The 15,009-nt window shown below is 34.5% G+C and overlaps 2 protein-coding genes and 1 pseudogene across 7 annotated transcripts; 1 reads left to right on the top strand and 2 right to left on the bottom strand.

The window, feature by feature from the left end:
* Positions 1-252: 252 nt before the first annotated feature.
* LOC145959081 (uncharacterized) lies at positions 253-3,673 on the bottom strand. Of its 5 annotated transcripts, XR_014434706.1 has the most exons (6): positions 2,249-3,673; positions 1,914-2,176; positions 1,501-1,840; positions 1,349-1,421; positions 1,173-1,268; positions 254-1,086 (listed from the first exon to the last, which is right to left on the bottom strand). XR_014434706.1 is itself a non-coding variant. In XM_083077144.1 (3 exons), the coding sequence occupies exons 1-3, from the start codon at positions 3,575-3,577 to the stop codon at positions 1,660-1,662; spliced, it is 1,773 nt and encodes a 590-aa protein (XP_082933270.1). In that variant the 5' UTR covers positions 3,578-3,673; the 3' UTR covers positions 253-1,659. The 5 variants fall into 5 exon arrangements, 1 of the variants encoding a protein (XP_082933270.1); XR_014434704.1 differs by having other exon boundaries at positions 254-1,268; XR_014434703.1 differs by having other exon boundaries at positions 253-1,421.
* A 161-nt stretch (positions 3,674-3,834) lies between these two features.
* LOC145953923 (syntaxin-52-like) lies at positions 3,835-5,272 on the top strand (annotated as a pseudogene). Its single transcript, XR_014431144.1, has 3 exons — positions 3,835-4,877; positions 4,975-5,019; positions 5,139-5,272. The product of XR_014431144.1 is annotated as a syntaxin-52-like (transcript).
* Positions 5,273-11,902: 6,630 nt separating this feature from the next.
* Positions 11,903-12,975, bottom strand: LOC145953847 (uncharacterized). Its single transcript, XM_083067642.1, has 2 exons — positions 12,616-12,975; positions 11,903-12,280 (listed from the first exon to the last, which is right to left on the bottom strand). Exons 1-2 carry the CDS (start codon positions 12,973-12,975, stop codon positions 11,903-11,905), a joined length of 738 nt encoding a protein of 245 aa, XP_082923768.1.
* Between the last annotated feature and the right edge of the window lie 2,034 nt (positions 12,976-15,009).

Genomic DNA, 15,009 nt, shown 5'->3' on the forward strand with positions numbered 1-15,009 from the left:
ATTCTGGCTAAATAAATCATGATCACAATGTTTCACCGTATGATGTATAACTACTTCACCAACTTATCATTATTTCATCATAGAGATAATAATTTATATATATAACAGATCGAAGACTTCAAATATTTTGGATATTCTTAATAAACCATGGAGTAAACTTGCTAATTTTGTTCTTTTAGCTGCTGTAACTTTTATTGTTGCTGAAATCTAGCATAATCGAAATCAAAATAAAATTTAAGACCTCTAATTTCAAAATTGATTCCCTGAAATATAATATTTTAACTTTAGTTAACTCTTGTTATTCCTTTACTTCTTTTTCTATGAAATCTAATATTAAGGAATTTAATCTATTAAAAGCTTTCTTGTTGCCTTGTAGGTGAAGTAAAGTTGTATCCGCTACAGAAGTTCCTTGGAACCCTCCATCTCCTAGCTGGATCAAGTGCAATACAGATGGAGCTTTTTCACTAGTACACAAAGGGTGTTTTACGTCGTGTATTTTGACCCTTTTACGTCGGAAAAGGGTCCGACGTTAATACGGGAGTCGTAAATTTACGTCGCCACTGGAAGACGACGTAAATTTACGTCGGGAAATTTTTCAGACCGACGTAAAAAGGGTCAAAATCATGCCACAAATTTACGTCGGACGTGGCCTTGTCCGACGTAAATTTACGTCGGTCATTGCAAGGCCCGACGTAAATTTACGTCGGACAACGCCATGTCCGACGTAAATTGTGGCAGTTTTTTTTTAAAAAACGTTTGTAAATTGATATACCCAACACCTGCATATAAATATAATCCAGAATACCAAATCTAAACCAGGCAGTCCAGAATAGAAATTCAAATTGTATTTCAAAATTGAATGACAAAAAGAAAATAATATATAAATCTTAAAAAACATAAATTATGACAATGTAAATCCTATTATCCTAAAAAAGCTATAAAACATGTTTGTCAATGCTATCTAAATAACTAACTATCAAACTATAAACATAATATCTAACTAACTAAACTTAGAAAAAAAGTTGCCCATTGTTCTCTTATCTTGAGCATCTCATCTTCGGGCAATGGAGATGGATCTTGAAAGACCTGAAAGGGTAATTTAAGTGTCATTAATATGCAATGTTAATTATTCTAAAGGTAAATATAGTTAAATAAATTTTGATATGAATTACCTGCGCCCAAGAATCAATAATACCCGCAGAAACTATGGCTTTCATCCAATACATGATGTAATAGCCACATTCAAACGAGTCTTGTTGCTTATTACACTAAAATGAGAAACAAATAACTATTAATTCCAAAGTCAATAAATTTAAATATTATTGACTGTATGAATTAATTTGCTAACCTTAGGGTATATGAAATGCAATGACTTTGATGATCTGGCTCTTCCACTTAATATATTAGCTCCAGACACGATTCTAATTAATTGAAATAAAAATAAATGTTAGCCAATATATATAATTACAGTGTTAAAACATAATGAAAAAATTTAGTTACCCATGTAATTGGCTTTTAATTTCCTGGCTTGGTTTTCGATGAAGTGAACAAAACCACACCACGGTATATTCCTTAGGAATGATTACCATTAACTGCCAATGAGACCTACATTGTATGACAAACAAATCAGTTAAAAAATTACCATGATTAAAAAATCAATTAAAAAACTAACCCGTCAATGTATGGAGCCATGTATATATGTCTTCTTGAGTCACTCATCCATGTTTGCATATATTGTTGGATCTGAACCTGAGTGTTTCCTGATTTTTGGATGGATTGAGGCTCAATAAATCCATATACTTCTGCTTGTGCTTGCTCCACACTCAATTTGTCCATGTACCTAACACAAATAATTATTATAAGTTAAATGTAATTATTGTAAATTTAGACTCATAAAAGAAAATATGACTTACATGGCCCACAACTGTATGACAGATATATTTAACATGGAGTTTCCCCCAACAATCTCTAATGCATCAGGCAGAGATATGTATAGTGGAACATCAGAGCTATCAACTCCAAAAACTCTAATGTCCCACTGCAATTGAATTGGTTGCTTCTTTAATCGTGGTAATTTGATTAGAAGCTTAGATATGGGATCATCCTCAGCTTCTGCGATATTAGCATCATGAACATGAGGTTCTCTCATGACCTCCTTACCACGATCGATAAAATCCTAAAGAAATAATCAAAATTAGTTAAACAATAATAGAATTATAAGAATCTAAAAGAGCAATAATATAATTACCTTTGCCCGTGCTGAAAGCGGCATGACCAAACATTTTGGCCAAGCTAAGAATGTGCCGGTTGCCTGCCCCACTAGTTGAACCTCTGTATTGGGCAAAGGCACTGGAGCAGCAGCATCTTGAACTTGGTCAACCACAACCCGTGTCCAGTCTGGCTGTAGAGGGACACCATGGATGGTTGAGCCACCCTCAAATACTCGGCCAATAGCCACTAACCGTAGGGGGTCATCCTCAACATATAACTCGCACTGGTTTGGTACATCAGTGTGAGCATGTTCCCCTGAGAAATTTGGAGCAGCACAACTCCCTTTAGTGCTGACTCGAACACCATCATGAGCAACTGCAGTCTCTTGACTTCCATTGAATGCTTTCTTCAATCTACGGTATGGATGACTACGAACAAGAAACTTACGATGCCTAGTGTACGCAGTCTTTTGCCCATGTTTCAATTGGGTATAACTTGTGTTTTCTTCACATATAGGACATGCATAATGACCCTTCACACTATACCCACTCAGGTTACCATATGCTGGAAAATCATTTATTGTGCAAAATAACATTGCACGCATGGTAAATTTTTCTTCACGATATGCATCAAACACCTCCACTCCTGTGTCCCATAACATTTTCAAGTCATCAATCAATGGACTAAGATACACATCTATGTCATTTCCTGGTTGTCGGGGACCTGATATCATCATAGACAACATAATATATTTTCTCTTCATGCATAGCCAAGGAGGCAAATTATAAATGACCAACAAAACTGGCCATGAACTGTGTTTACTACTTAAGTTCCCATAAGGATTCATGCCATCTGTAGCTAAACCAATTCTCAAGTTTCTTGACTCTGCACCAAATTCTGGAAATGTTTCATCAATCCTCTTCCATTGCGGAGAATCAGCTGGATGTCGAAGAAAGTTGTCACATTTTCTACCATTTTCATGCCATGTGAGGTTTTTTGCATCTTCTTTAATGGCAAACAATCTTTTAAACCTAGGTATTATTGGCAAATACCATAAGACCTTAGCAGGGGGACCCTCTATTTCTTCCTCACCATTACTTCCATCAGTTTTCTTTTTGAACCGCGACAATCCACATGTGGGACACACTTTCAGTGTAGCAAAATCATTTGTATATAATATGCAATCATTAGGGCACGCGTGTATCTTCTTATACTCCAAACCCATTGGACATAGTATCTTTTTTGCCTCATAGTTGCGATTAGGTAACGTGTTATCTTCTGGAAGCATCTCCTTCAATAACTCCAACAATTCTGTGAAACTTTTATCAGTCCAACCATTCACTACTACAAAATTACTATTTAACATCGCCAATTCTACATCGGTTTAGGTAGAACCGATGTAAAAATTGAATGCGGTGGCATATTCGTAAATATGAGTTGAATGTAAAGCAAATTTACATCGGTTATACACAAAACCGATGTAATTATTGAACATTTTACGTCATTTTTTAATTAAACAGATGTAGATTTAAATTTAACGAGTAGATCTACATCGGTTTTCAAAATAACCGATGTAGTATAGAACCTCGTGAAAGCAAAACCCTAGTCCCCTCCCTTTCCTTCCTCAACCAGCAACTTCAACCCTCGTAACAGCCTCGCACCCCTTTTCTCTTAAACCCCTTTTCCTTCCTTCAAGCTTCAACCTTTGCCCATGGAGGACGCCAAGTTTGACAAGGAGAACACCCACTTGGTATTTTTTTCAGTGAAGCTAACATTGTTTGGTTTTGTTTGGCAGAGTTAGATGATGACTCGTGCCTTGGCAGGGTTGCCTCATTCTATACTGAGTGGAATCGGAAACTGGTCGGGTCGAAGCGATGGTGCTGGAGGTGAAGATTATCTCCTTGGGGGACGCACTAATGAGGGATGCGACCTTCGCGCACGCGTTTTCCACGACATCGTCGAATTCCCAGCCATAGAAGTGGGTGCGAGAGTTAGGGTTTCCGTAGCGAGAGAGGTAGAAAGGAAGCATCGCATTCTGGATGCGAGGGTCCACCAGAGATGTCGCCTGCACGTCCAGGTAGAGGGGTCTTCCGGAGATTCTCACGCCCTTCATTGTCCTTCCCGATGAGATGTTCCCATCGTGTTCGGGAAGGGCGGCCGTCGTCGCTGTGGATAGGCAGAGGATTTGGGAGGATTTTGTGAGGCGGTGGCAGAGATTGGAAGCAAGTAGCTAACATTTTTCGTCAACCAGGGTGTTTCTCAGGTGTGTTTTTGAACACCGTGTGTAAGGCGTTTGTGAAAATGCGTAGCTGAACTTGCATGTTTAAATGGGGTGTTTTGTTTTTGTTTTTTGTTTAGGCTCATTATCAGGTGAGGCCGGAGCAGGTGCAGTATGGTGGTTCGGTTTGGCGGAGGCAACGGAAGGCTAGTTGGGTGACCCAGCAGCACCAACCATGTCCAGAAGTTTATAATAGAGTGCGTGATTTGCGTGAGTTTGGGTATGACTATGAAGGTTTGAAGTGTGCACGTCCTTTGCCTCATTCTGCATGGCACCCTCTTCAAGTGAACAAGACAATGGCCTTGAGAAATTGGAGGAGACTGTAGCAAGCACAAAACATATTGCATTGGCAGTGAATGAAGAGCTGGATCTGCGCACTAGACTCATTGCATGTTCCCTTCATGCATTAATTTCATTCTTTTTTTTATGGCCATTTTCTTTTTGTCTGCCTTCTAAAATTAAATCCTTTCTTTTTCATCTGGTAGGATGACTTGGATCAACATGTAGATGTCACAGATTCTCGGCTTAGGGTAACACTCTTATAGTAACTTTTGTTGGGACCAAATCTCTTGCTTAGTTCTTATATATCGAAGTTAAATCATGTTAATATTATTGACATTTACTTACGTTTTATGTTTTACGTTTACAGCGGGTGCAGAAGAACTTGGCAATTTTAAATAAACGAACCAAGGGCGGTTGCTCCTGCCTGTGCATGCTTTTATCTGTTGTTGGTATAGTGCTTTTGGATATTGTCATTTGACTATTGGTCAAATATTTGTAATGTATAAAGTACCCAACTTTTCAAATATTTGTAATGTAATATTGGTCAAATATCTGCCTGTGCATATATGCTTTCTCTTGGTACTTTTCCAATGTCATGGAATTTGTTGAGGTGGTGAAAGGTGTTATATTGTAATTGGCTGAGTTTTGCCATGCATTAATGCCCCATCAACACCAAGTTACGTGTCTTCCTTTATCATTAAGTCGGCTAAGGTTATTCATGCACTGAACCTGAACATGGATGACCTGAATGCAGCTAGCCAACCACGTTTCTCTAGTTCTTTTAGCGTGGACTGCATATAGATTTACATCGGTTATAATAAGAACCGATGTAGATTTTTGACTATTCTACATCGGTTTTAAAACCGATGTAAAATTGTATATATTTACTACGTCACTCTCTTCTACATCGGTTTTAGAACCGATGTAGATGATGTTAAAGAACCGATGTAGATAGCCTGTTTTGTAGTAGTGATTTCTTGCTTTTAAACTAAACAATTTTAAAGTTGCTGATAATCTTGTAAACATACTGCATCCTGGGTATAATGGTTGCTCAAAATCAGACTTTAAGGTATCATACACATGTGCTCTTTCAAAATTTTCTTCACCAACATCACGTATCATCTCTTCTAAGTTATCGTTCATCCCTTCAAAATTTTCAGTTGTTGACATTGTTGGAATGTCTAATATTTCTCCGTGCCATGTCCATACTGTATAACTCTTCACAATACCATATATAAACAGGTGATCACGTATTTCTCCAACTTCTTGACGTATCTGATTCAAACATCGAACACATGGACAATAATATGCCCCTTTGATGGGTTTCCCATTTTCTCTTGCAAATTGTAAGAACTCTTCAACTCCATTTCTGTACTCTTGATTAATGCGACTTGCATTCATCCAACTTCGATTCATTATCTATATATTAACACAAATTAACTATTGACTCAGTTATTCATAATTTTTTTAACCTAAACTACAACCCTAAAAAATCGATGGTAAACTAAAGGTCAATGCCTAAAAAAGTCTCTTCTTTAATGCATCTGGAATGGCCCGTACTGAAACTAGAACGGGACGTTCCAGATCAACAAATTACAACAAAAAAAATTCCAGCAGAACGGGCCGTCCTCCATGCAGAACGACCCGTGCTGCTTGCAGAACGGCCCGTTCTGCAAGGAGAACAGCCCGTTCTCCTTGCAGAACGGGCCGTTCCAGAGGAACAAATAGCAAAAAAAAAAACAAATAAATTACGGGGACAACAAACTAACCTCAAACGACCAACGTGCTGACACTTACAAACTTGGATACGTTGAATGTAGCCGTAAACGCAGAGGGAGACTCAAGTAATTCAGAGGATTTCGTATAAACTGTGAGCGCGGGAATGAAAATGGGACTTTGGGGGCAATATAGGAGAACTATTACGTCGGATAAGGCTTCGCCGACGTAAATTTACGTCGGCCTTGGTGGACTCCGACGTAAATTTACGTCGAACGTGGGTGGGACCGACGTAAATTTACGTCGGACTAAAGGGAACCGACGTAAATTTACGTCGGACTAGAGGTACCCGACGTAAATTACCTAATTTACGTCGGTCTACGAGAGGTCCGACGTAAATTAGTCTCCACTTATTTACGAAACTGCCACCGCATTTTTACAACGTCGGTGTTTGTGGTTTGCGACGTAAATTGGGTGACGTAAATACCCTTTTTTGCACTAGTGTTTCTACACAAGTTGCTTCTACTGCTTGCGAGTTTATATCTTGGATGTTTAACTAAGTCAGTTGTAGTTAGATCAACATTAGAAGTGGAAGTTTGGGTAGTCATTCGTGTAGTTCAGCTTGCTTGTGATCATGGCTAGATGTCTCTCTGGTTAGAGTTCGACTCTTTGCTTGTCATTAAGGCTTTCTATGATCCTTCATTGATGCCTTAGCGTCTTAGTGTTCAGTAGTTGAACATGATTGATTACGTAAGGAGTATGAGATTTTGTTTCTCTCATTTATATAGGGAGGGAAATAGTTGTGCTGATAGCTTAGCGGGGTTTGGTCTTAGACATCATAGTTCTTATTGGTGGACATTTATTCCCTCTTGTATTGTATCTCCTTTTTCTAGGGAAAGATGTGGTCTTCCACATTGTAGGTTCTCCAAGGATGAGATGTGGATTCCTTTTTGTACATGTCTGTCATATATTTTTAGTGTTATATATCTTTTTGATATGCTGCAGATGATTGGTGTTGGTTGAGGTGCTAATCTAGTTAAGATCTCTTTCTTACATTATGATGCCCTTAGCATATGTATTCTTTTTCAAAAAATGTATAGCACATATTTTTCTTTGTTTCTTCATTTTTCTTTTATTAAAAAGGACTAATCTATAACTTTTACGATATCAAGTTCTCTGAGGAATATTGGTGCCACTTGAACTAAGTATAATGGTCAAATATTTCACTTAATTCATATCTTCCCAAATGGTTCGTATTCTTAATTTACTTAGTTTAAAAGTATTAACTGTGGTATTCATATGAATAAGCATTAGTTCAAATAATTCGAATCTTGTGTTTCTTTACTTAGAATCAAAACTTATCCTTAATTTTAAATATAGAATCATAATTAAAAATATTACTTATATAAAAATCGTCTTGGTGGAAATAAATTATACTTTCCGATATAAAAAAGGGGCCACTTTTCCCCTTGCCCTAATGTAATGGAGATATTTATGAAAGACAAGGGCTTAAACCCTCAAACGCATTAGGTGACCATTGTTTCTGGTTCCACATTTGATGAGTTGATTAGTTAGTTAGCATATATTATTAGCATTTATAGTGGTATAGATAATATTAAGGATAATGTACAACTTTTTCACAACAAATTTTACAATTTACGTTAGAAAGGGAAAGACAACTATATGGTCATTAAGGATAATGTATAAATTTTAGTGGTATAGATAACTCAGGATTTTTTTTTCTTTTTCTCAAAAAAGGTAATATAGAGGAGAAATACGGGAATTATAAAAAGTATCGTAAAAACTTTTTATAAATGTAGCACTATCTTAATTAGCTAGTGTCAAACACCTCATGAAGACATTGTGAATTAGCCATCCAATATTTGGTCACTGTAACAAAAGAAAAAAATCTTTCCTTTTCAATGTATTTCTGAGGAACTACCCCAGTGTTACTATTACTAAGCTTTTTTGGTCTTTAATATGGTCATTATTTGACTTTTTCAGTGGTATATACGTCGATGCCAGCTATGCCACTTTCTGGTATAATTAACACGTTCTCAAACAATGTGCTTTGTGCAAAGATCGACTTAACATATGGTTTAAAAAAATTTCTATTTATCCCTTTGCACTTTTTTTCATTTAAAACGCTTCAAAGTATTTGGGATTTACTATAATATTAAAACTTAGACCATGAAATTATTTTTATTTCTTAATTTAATACACACACTAACAATTTATTAGTGTAGAATTTATATATATAAGTTTTTTAGTTAACTTAGACCAATGACTAACGTACTACATGAAATTATGTTGCGTACGTAGTGTAACATAAAATGAGCGTGCTAGCCAATAAAATTGAAGTCAGAATAATTTTAGCCAGCAGTAAATTGGCTTTACTTGCAAGCTCTAAAATATACTACGTTTGTAGCTTCTCATTTTCAAGTTTACCTATAAAAAATTATCATTTAAAATTTGGTTTTAAATAATAATTGATTTCAACGTTTAAATAAATAATTGGTCCCAATACTATCATTATACATACTTATTTTCGTTCGAGACATTTTTTTATGAGTCCTAAATATATCCCATTTTTCATTTTAGTCCAAAGTCACAATTACTACCCTCTAGTTCTAATTAGCTTCTTCAATTTTTGTTGAAGTGGTTAATAGAATCTTTTCTGGAACCAGACCAGATAATTATAAGTTAAAATTCAAATCTTCCAATTTCTATGAAAAGTCAACCAAAATCTCAATTTCTATTTTTTTTTTAGAATTCAAAAGTGGGGACTCAATGTTGAATCATTGATTGTGAGAGCTACACCTCCCATACCGAAACACTTTTCAAGGTATGCTTTGTCAACTTGCTCAAGGAGATGTTGCACATTTTAGAATGTAATTCCAAAAAAGTGTCATTATTTAGATTTAATAAATTTTGAGTATTTATATATCAAAGTGTTCTTATACTTTTAAAAAGCCAAGTGATAAATAGGCTCACACTCATAAGAATGAGCTTTGTAGGCTTGTTGTAATGCAAATTCACCTATTTGTCTCCTTATGTGTACGATTATAAGATTAAAAAATATTTTTATTTTTAATTACATTAAATTATTTTTATTTATTTTATTTAAATGAATATGAGCATTTTACTATTATATTTAATGTTGACTCGATCTAAATTTCTTATTCATTTTCATCATTATCCGTTGTTGATTAGATCTAAAAAGATAAAATATTTTATATTGTAACAATCATTTTTCGATAAGTATATCCCTTATTAAGGATTTATTATGGTTGATGCTTCTAATGCCACCACTTCTACTACTGCCATTGTTACGGTCCCTCCTCTTCCAATGACCATCACATATGCCAAAATCTTGTCGAATGTCTCCAAATTCAAAATCTTTTTTGGCCAAAAGTTTGTCAATGTAGGAACATGTTCATTCCATACAGGTTATTTAACAATGCGCACACTTAAGAGAAAACACAAAAGCATTTCTAACTTGTTTAAAGATGAAGACCTTGTCAATCACTTTAACAAGTCATGGAAGGATAAGAGGGTCATGTATGGAAGAATTTCCAACTTAAAAGATACAAAGAAGGATGGTTGGAACCTTATCTATTTTGTTAACAAACAAGGATGGAAAAAGATTTTCAAGCATAATGGCCCTGTTTATCCTAGGTTAGAACAAGATTTTATGTTGGAGTTGAAGTTGATGAAGATGCTAGCATAATCTTTGTTAATCTCAAGGGAATAAATATATATCTTGTTGATAGTAGAATCTTTAAGAGTGATTCTAGGATTACCTATTAATGGTCTATAGTTATGGTCGAATTAGTATAAGACACTCCAAGGTCTCAAACAAGAAGGTTCTCAAGAAAGTTTTGGAGGAAGGAAAAAGAAAGTTAAAATCCACCAAGTTGAAGTCTTTAGGAAGAATAGTGCATAATATGTGTCTTCATCTCCTGTTTCCAAGGGTTAGGACTTTCCAAGAAGTGGTATACCAAGATTTATTGGTTATCTACTACATTTGGAAGTAGATTCATGTTTTTCTTCCCTATCTGATTTTTCATTATATGATTACGGCAAATAAAATCTCTATGGTGACCTTATATGTCCCTTATGGCATGATACTAAGCAGAGTTTGAGCACTTCAAGGTGCCTTTGAAGATGAATATGCTTATCATACTATCTTTGAGTGGAATGCTTAGAATTTGAATATGAGGTTAAAACCTCATTCAAGAATGAATAATGAGTGTGTCTATTCTAATGATGATAAGAAAAATAAGAAGAATGATGAAAAAGAATAAGGATAATAATAATGACAACAAGAAACCTCCTACCACACCTTAATCCCTTCCACATGCCTCTTCTTCACTTGATTTGTTTAAAAGGATTTCCACTTGGTTAAGATTTGTAAAGATATTTAAAGTTAAGATTGGAAAGAATTCCACCCCTTGTACCGACTATGTTGATGTCATAGAAAATTCACCTTCTAAGCACGATGAAGATGTTTCCCCATTACTAATGTTGTTGATAATGTTGTTTCCACTACTGTTGTTGATGATACCCCTATTATTTCATATAATGATGATGTTCTACTTGTTGATGATGCTACCAATGTTCTTGAGGACCATGTGTCTTCTTCTAAGGGGACAAGTTCTAATACCTTAAATCCAACTACCCCATTCATTTATGAGGAATCCTCAAAAGTATCATCCCTTACTCAGCCAATGGATTAGTATACACCATTTAAACTCCTTCCAAAGTCAGAAAGTGATTCTCCCATTAAAGAAATGTTGTCCTATCTTATTCAACCAGCTGTGGAGGAAATCACTTATCCCTATTTTGTCTCTAATTCCCTCATTGTTAGTGTACTCACCTAGTTGAAGAAATTTGAGATTAACTCAAAAACCCCTCCTTTAGATGTTGTGCCTATTAATGAGCCTTCTATTAAATTTGTTGCTAAGGAAGTTGCACTTCCTACTCTTCCTGTTGTTGACCCTTCGACTCCTATCACTAGTTCTTTTTCATTGAAGTGTGACACCCTCTATCATGCATACCATAACACATAAATAATATAAAACTAAAATACCTCAAATGAAATAAATGAACTCAAAATCCATACAAGTAAAGAGAATCACATTGTTGACATAAACTAAACTTAATGGAAATAAAAAAATTACAAAGTTATTAAAACCAAAGCTCTCAAATTTAATAACATGAAGCAAACTCTTAAACTAGTCCTAACTACGTCCTGATGTCACATGTCCTATCAGAGAAACCCCTCATGAAGCCTAAGCCTCACCATCAAGGATAGTGCTAGAAGCATTGAAAATTAATCCATGAAGCTTCTCAAGGATAGTGCTAGAAGAATTGAAAATTAATCCATGAAGTTTTCAAGAATGTGGAACTTCATCAAGTTGCATGTTCTAAGTCTAACAGGTAAATGTTATCAATTCTCTTCCCTATGAACTTGATTTCATTTTTCATTTTATCACTTATTAGACAACAATTTTTATCAAATTCAATTTTAAAGCCTTTATCACTTAATTGACTTATCCTTAACAAGTTATGTTTCATCCTTTCAACAAGTAAAACATTTTCAGTCAATGTTGAGGAAGAATTATTACCAATATTTCCACAACCTAAAATCTTCCCTTTGTTTTTGTCACCATGTGTAACATATCCTTCATGCTTCATTTTCAAATTTGTAAATTTTGAAGGATCTCCAGTCATGTGTCTTAAGCAACCACTATCAAGATACCAAAGTAAGCTCTTGACTCTCAAGCATTCCTACAACAAAGTCAAACAATTATAGGTTTAGGTACCCATGTGAAGGGTCCTTAAATGTTAGTACTCAGTCTTTGACCTTTAATGACCCAAATCAAATTACCATTAGGAACACGAAATTTCTTAGAATAGCAATTTCTTGTTGTGTGTCATCTTTTACACCAATAAAAACATGTAACTTGTTTCTTAGTGTTGTTTCTAAAATTTCTAAAAGGCTGTACATTTTGCTAGCTTCTAAAATTATTATTCTTCCTCTTTAATGGCATGTTTTTGCTATGAATATATCCAAGTCCAGTTTTATCAAAAGCAGATCTTTGATTTCCTAAAATAATATTTACGTTTGATTTTCCATTTGTGAATTTCGCAAGTGATTTTTTCAAGTCAAAATTTTCTTTCTTCAAGAACTTGCAATTTTCACATTCAACTTTGGTAGAGAAACTTGTTTCACAATAAGTTTTATCAAAGTTGAAAATCGCTTGCAAATTGTCATGTTCAATTTTCAAATCCTCAAGTTCTTGTTCAACTCTAATTAGTGTGTTTTCATACCAATTTAGTTTTCTTTTCAGCTTTGCATTTAAAGCTCCTATTCTTAGTGCTTCACTATGGACTTGAGCAAAAGCTTCTTGTAATTGATCATAATCTGGATTAGATTCAAGTTCATAATCACTTACTACACTTTGTTGATCAATTCCAACCATCAAACATAGATTTGCTTCCTCACTTTCAGATTCACTACTTGTTGAGCTTAAATCATTATCTTCCTTAGCAATGTAGGCTCTTTTTCCTTTGTTTGCTTTCTTTCCTTTCATTTTTTCTTATTTTTTCTTCAAGAAGATGGGGCATTCAACTTTAATATGGCCAAATTTTTCATGTTCAAAAAAATTGTAAGAGGATGTGCTCCCTTCATCCTTCTTATTCACCCTTTTGTCGAATTTGTAAGGAGATCTTTTTTCTTTCTAAGGAATTTGCTAAATTTTCTCACTAGCAAATTAAAGTTTTCCGAATCTGAATCTTCAAACTTATTTCTTCACATTTTTTTTTTCTTTTTCTGATTTTAAGGCTTTTAAAGATACTCATCTTCATTTCTTATCTTGCAGCTCATTTTCTTCAAAGATATGTAATTTTTGCTCATGCTCTCTTAGCTTCCCAAAGAGTGTTGCAAGACTCAATGAGGTTAGATCTTTGGATTCTCCAATGGTTGTCACATCTTCTTGCCATGATCTATCCAAGCATTATAGAACCTTCAAATTGAGTTCTTCTTTGTCGAATTTCTTTCCAAGGTCAATGAGGTGATTTATCAAGTGTGTAAAACATTTTTGGAAGTTAGAAACTGATTCACCTTGTTTCATTCTTAATAGTTCATATTCTCTTACTAAAGTGTGTTTCCTAGACCTTTCTACATCACTTGTCACTTCATGTGTAACTTGTAGTGTATCCCACAATTCTTTACATGATTTGCATTGTGAAATTCTAAAAAATTCATCTCGAGACAATGCATATGTTATTATGTTCTTAGTCTTATAGTCATATTGAGCTCTTGTTTTCTCATCATCATTTCACTCACTCCAATGTTTTTCTCTCTTCCCATCCTTGTCTTCAACCATAAGAATATAAGGTCCATTTTCTATTGCATCCCATATGGCAATATCAATTGCTTTAATGAAAACTTTCATTCTAATTTTCTAGTAAACATAATTTTCTCCATTAAAAACAAAAGGTCTATGAATTTAGACTCCTTCACCATATGGTAAATTGTTGTTAGCCATTTTGAAAATCTAGATTAATTTTCAAGAACCTTGCTCTGATACCAATTGTTAGAAAAGATGGCTAAAATTCAAGAAGGGGTGAATTGAATTTAAAAAAAAAAATCAAAGTTATGGATCTTAAAAAAAACTTTTCTAAAATTCTTTCCAATTGAAGTATGTTAAAATCTTGAAATATGGGATATGCTTTTATATGCTCTTTTAAACTTTCTTTAATCTTTAAATGAAACCATGCATGAATTAAGTTTCAATTAACACCTCAATTATACAAAGATAGTTATCACATGCAACAAGTTTTAACTAAGTTAAGATACTAATCAAAGATTCCACAATTAAAAATAGAGAGAAAGTGCAGGATGATTTATCCTGGTTCAGCCACTCCACATGTGGCCTACATCCAGTCCTCAATCAAAACCTGATCAAGATTTGTCCACTATCTTTATGAAGAAGTTTTACAATCACACACCATACATGCAATATACTCCTACATACAAGATACAACCTTTCTTGCACCCAAGAAAGCAATTCTTGAAGTCACCCACTACAAGAGTTCCTATACTTGAGAAACCTACTCAAGATTCTTACTGCATTACACAAAAAGAATTAAGGAATGAATTCACCTAAAATCTGAACATATTAGATTGTGAAGTCTTGACAAATCTTAGTCCTTCTCTTCAAGAATGTAGCGATGATAATGAGTTTTCTCAAAACATTTCACAAAGTGTTTTCACTTCTTGGTTTCACAAACAAAACATTCCAAGAAGATCACAAAGATCAAAAGTATTTCATAAAGTTTGCACAATATTACTTGCATTAGTTTTTGAATGAGAAAACCTATTTTTGAAAGTTTTCGGACTTAGATAATCGATTATTTTTAAGGATAACTAATTATTTTCTTCTTAACAATTCTGGAAATCACTCAAGAATAGAATAATCGATTATTTCACAAGAAAATCGATTATTCTAGTA

Source organism: Cajanus cajan, chromosome 1, assembly GCF_000230855.2.
Source record: "Cajanus cajan strain Asha chromosome 1, NIPB_CcT2T_4, whole genome shotgun sequence".
Taxonomy (NCBI): domain Eukaryota; kingdom Viridiplantae; phylum Streptophyta; class Magnoliopsida; order Fabales; family Fabaceae; genus Cajanus; species Cajanus cajan.

Coding starts and splice junctions, on each gene's coding strand:
- LOC145959081 (XM_083077144.1), bottom strand. CDS start 3,577: ATGTTAAATAGTAATTTTGTAGTAGTGAATGGTTGGACTGATAAAAGT. Junction 2,177..2,248: donor CGCTTTCAGCACGGGCAAAG/GTAATTATATTA, acceptor TTATTTCTTTAG/GATTTTATCGATCGTGGTAA. Junction 1,841..1,913: donor GTCATACAGTTGTGGGCCAT/GTAAGTCATATT, acceptor TATTTGTGTTAG/GTACATGGACAAATTGAGTG.
- LOC145953847 (XM_083067642.1), bottom strand. CDS start 12,975: ATGGTTGGAATTGATCAACAAAGTGTAGTAAGTGATTATGAACTTGAA. Junction 12,281..12,615: donor TCACAAATGGAAAATCAAAC/GTAAATATTATT, acceptor ACTTTGTTGTAG/GAATGCTTGAGAGTCAAGAG.